At 64.5% G+C, this 2058-nt stretch overlaps 2 protein-coding genes across 2 annotated transcripts in view; both read right to left on the reverse strand.

Annotated features, from left to right (window-relative positions):
* Positions 1 to 886, reverse strand: part of MFSD3 (major facilitator superfamily domain containing 3) — a 2542-nt gene extending 1656 nt beyond the window's left edge. Inside the window, exon 1 of the mRNA XM_006775151.2 lies at positions 5 to 886. Within this exon, the coding sequence (XP_006775214.1) occupies positions 5 to 119 (115 nt within the window). The 5' untranslated portion in view covers positions 120 to 886. The remainder of the gene's footprint in view (positions 1 to 4) is intronic.
* Positions 887 to 1499: 613 nt separating this feature from the next.
* Positions 1500 to 2058, reverse strand: part of GPT (glutamic-pyruvate transaminase (alanine aminotransferase)) — a 6027-nt gene continuing 5468 nt past the window's right edge. Inside the window, exons 6-7 of the mRNA XM_006775152.2 lie at positions 1777 to 1902; positions 1500 to 1702 (exon numbers count right to left, since the gene is read on the reverse strand). Coding sequence (XP_006775215.1) covers positions 1612 to 1702; positions 1777 to 1902 — 217 coding nt within the window. The 3' untranslated portion in view covers positions 1500 to 1611. The remainder of the gene's footprint in view (positions 1703 to 1776; positions 1903 to 2058) is intronic.

Consider the following 2058-nt stretch of genomic DNA (forward strand, 5'->3'; position numbering starts at 1 on the left):
CCACGCGAGGGGGAGAGGCCGCCCGCTCGCAGCAGCACGGGTAGCAGGCCAGACTGCAACCCATAGGGCAGGCCCTGCACCAGGTAGAGGCCGGCCAGCGGCAGCAGCTTCCCACGCATGGCCGGGGCTGGGGCCGAGTTCAAGGCTGGGCCTGGAGCGGGACGGGCAAAACGGTTCCGTGTCTGGTCTGGTCAAGGGTCACAGGCGGCATTGCCTTTGGACTGGGCCGGGCAGGGTCAGGGTTAGACTGGCGTCCGAGCCGCAGGCCGTGCTCCGCTCCGGGGACTCCGTGGACCATAGAGCGCCAGCGGGCCAGAGCGGCCGAGTGCGCCGGCGCCCCCGGTGGCCCACCTGGGTACTGCGTCCCGAGTAGAAAGCGGCAATGCGACCCATTCTGATCCTTCTCAGGGTTGTCAGGTCCGCCCCCAGACCTCGGGGACCTAGACCCAAACGCTGCACAAGTGTTTCCCGGCATCTCCCCAGTGGCCGTAGCCTCTCCAGCACCCCCTCTGCTCCCCATGGAGGAACTGGTTCAAATTACACTGTCCGGCCCAAGGCCCTGGCTGTGCTTGCGTTTCAGCAGCTCCCCTGCCCAGCCCACTCCAGCAGGCCCTGCGGAGACACGTCCATCCAAGCGGAAGCCTCTCCTGCCCAGAGCTGCACACACACACACACACGTGCCCGTGGGCAAGCACCGCCTTGGGTTTCTGAGCCCGTGGGTCCTTGAAGCTGACCCTAGACTAGGATCTAGGCCAGGCTCGAATCAATGCGCTCCCTCAACTGCTAGGGTCACCGTGAGTGGGTTTCCTGTTATTTCTTGCATATTTTGGGGTCCCAAGTTCCCTCGTCTTTAAAATAGGGACTGCCGCCCGGGCCAGCGTTGTCCCATGGCCAGATTCCCGGTCAGGGCATTGCCTGTTGCAGGCTCTATCGCCAGTAGAGGGCGTGCAGGAGGCAGCCAATCGATGGTCCTCATGAATGTTTCCCTCGCTCTAAAATCAATAAAAAATATTTTAAAATGAATAAATAAAACAGGGACTACCATGCCTCCCTCAGCGACACACAGCAGGCACCATCCGCATGTTCAGTGGCAAGGACACCGGGCTGCCCACCTCCCCTTCCCGGGTCCTCCAGCCCAGCCATCCCCGGCGTGTCCTCAGCATCGCACCTGCTCTCTTCACCCTCGGGGGCTCTGGCTCGGGAGGGCTTCCACTGCCTCCCGGCCCTCGGGCTGCATGTACACGCGGAGGCCACACACATTCACCACACGCTTCAAACACAACCCAGGCGGAGACCCATTTGTTCCTCGGCTCCCCCAGCAGCCGGGGAGGGGGGGGGGGAGGCAGTCAGGACACCAGGCCTGTCGCTGAGCCCCCACGTGCAGAGCCAAACCCCCGGCGGTGGCGCTGCGATGGCGGAAGGGCACAGCCACTCCTCTGGACGCCAGACCAGGCCCCAGGAGGCAGGGAAGGCGCACACAGGGGGGCACACGCCAAGCGTCAGGCTCTCACAGCTTTATTAGAGGCCGGCAGAGGGGCACGTGCCCAGCCCACAGGTCGCGGGGCACCTCGAACCCAGGCCACTGTCACCCAGGCCTGGTCCCCAGAGGGCTCAGGAGTACTCGCGGGTGAACTTGGCGTGGAACTGGCTCAGCTTTTCCAAAAGGGGACGCAGTTTCTCCGCGGCGGGCAGGATGGTCATCCTAAAAGCGGAGGAAGGTAAGAGAAGAGCAAAGGGTACCGGGCGGTGGGGCAGGGCTGCGCAGCGGGGCCTCACCGGAGGTGGTAGGTGCCTTCCCGCTGCCCGAAGCCACTGCCCGGCACCACGCAGAACTTGGCGTGGAACTGGCTCAGCTTTTCCAAAAGGGGACGCAGTTTCTCCGCGGCGGGCAGGATGGTCATCCTAAAAGCGGAGGAAGGTAAGAGAAGAGCAAAGGGTACCGGGCGGTGGGGCAGGGCTGCGCAGCGGGGCCTCACCGGAGGTGGTAGGTGCCTTCCCGCTGCCCGAAGCCACTGCCCGGCACCACGCAGACCCCCCTCTCCTCCAGCAGCCTCAGGC

The sequence above is a fragment of the Myotis davidii genome, unplaced genomic scaffold, assembly GCF_000327345.1.
Source record: "Myotis davidii unplaced genomic scaffold, ASM32734v1 scaffold1509, whole genome shotgun sequence".
Lineage (NCBI taxonomy): Eukaryota > Metazoa > Chordata > Mammalia > Chiroptera > Vespertilionidae > Myotis > Myotis davidii.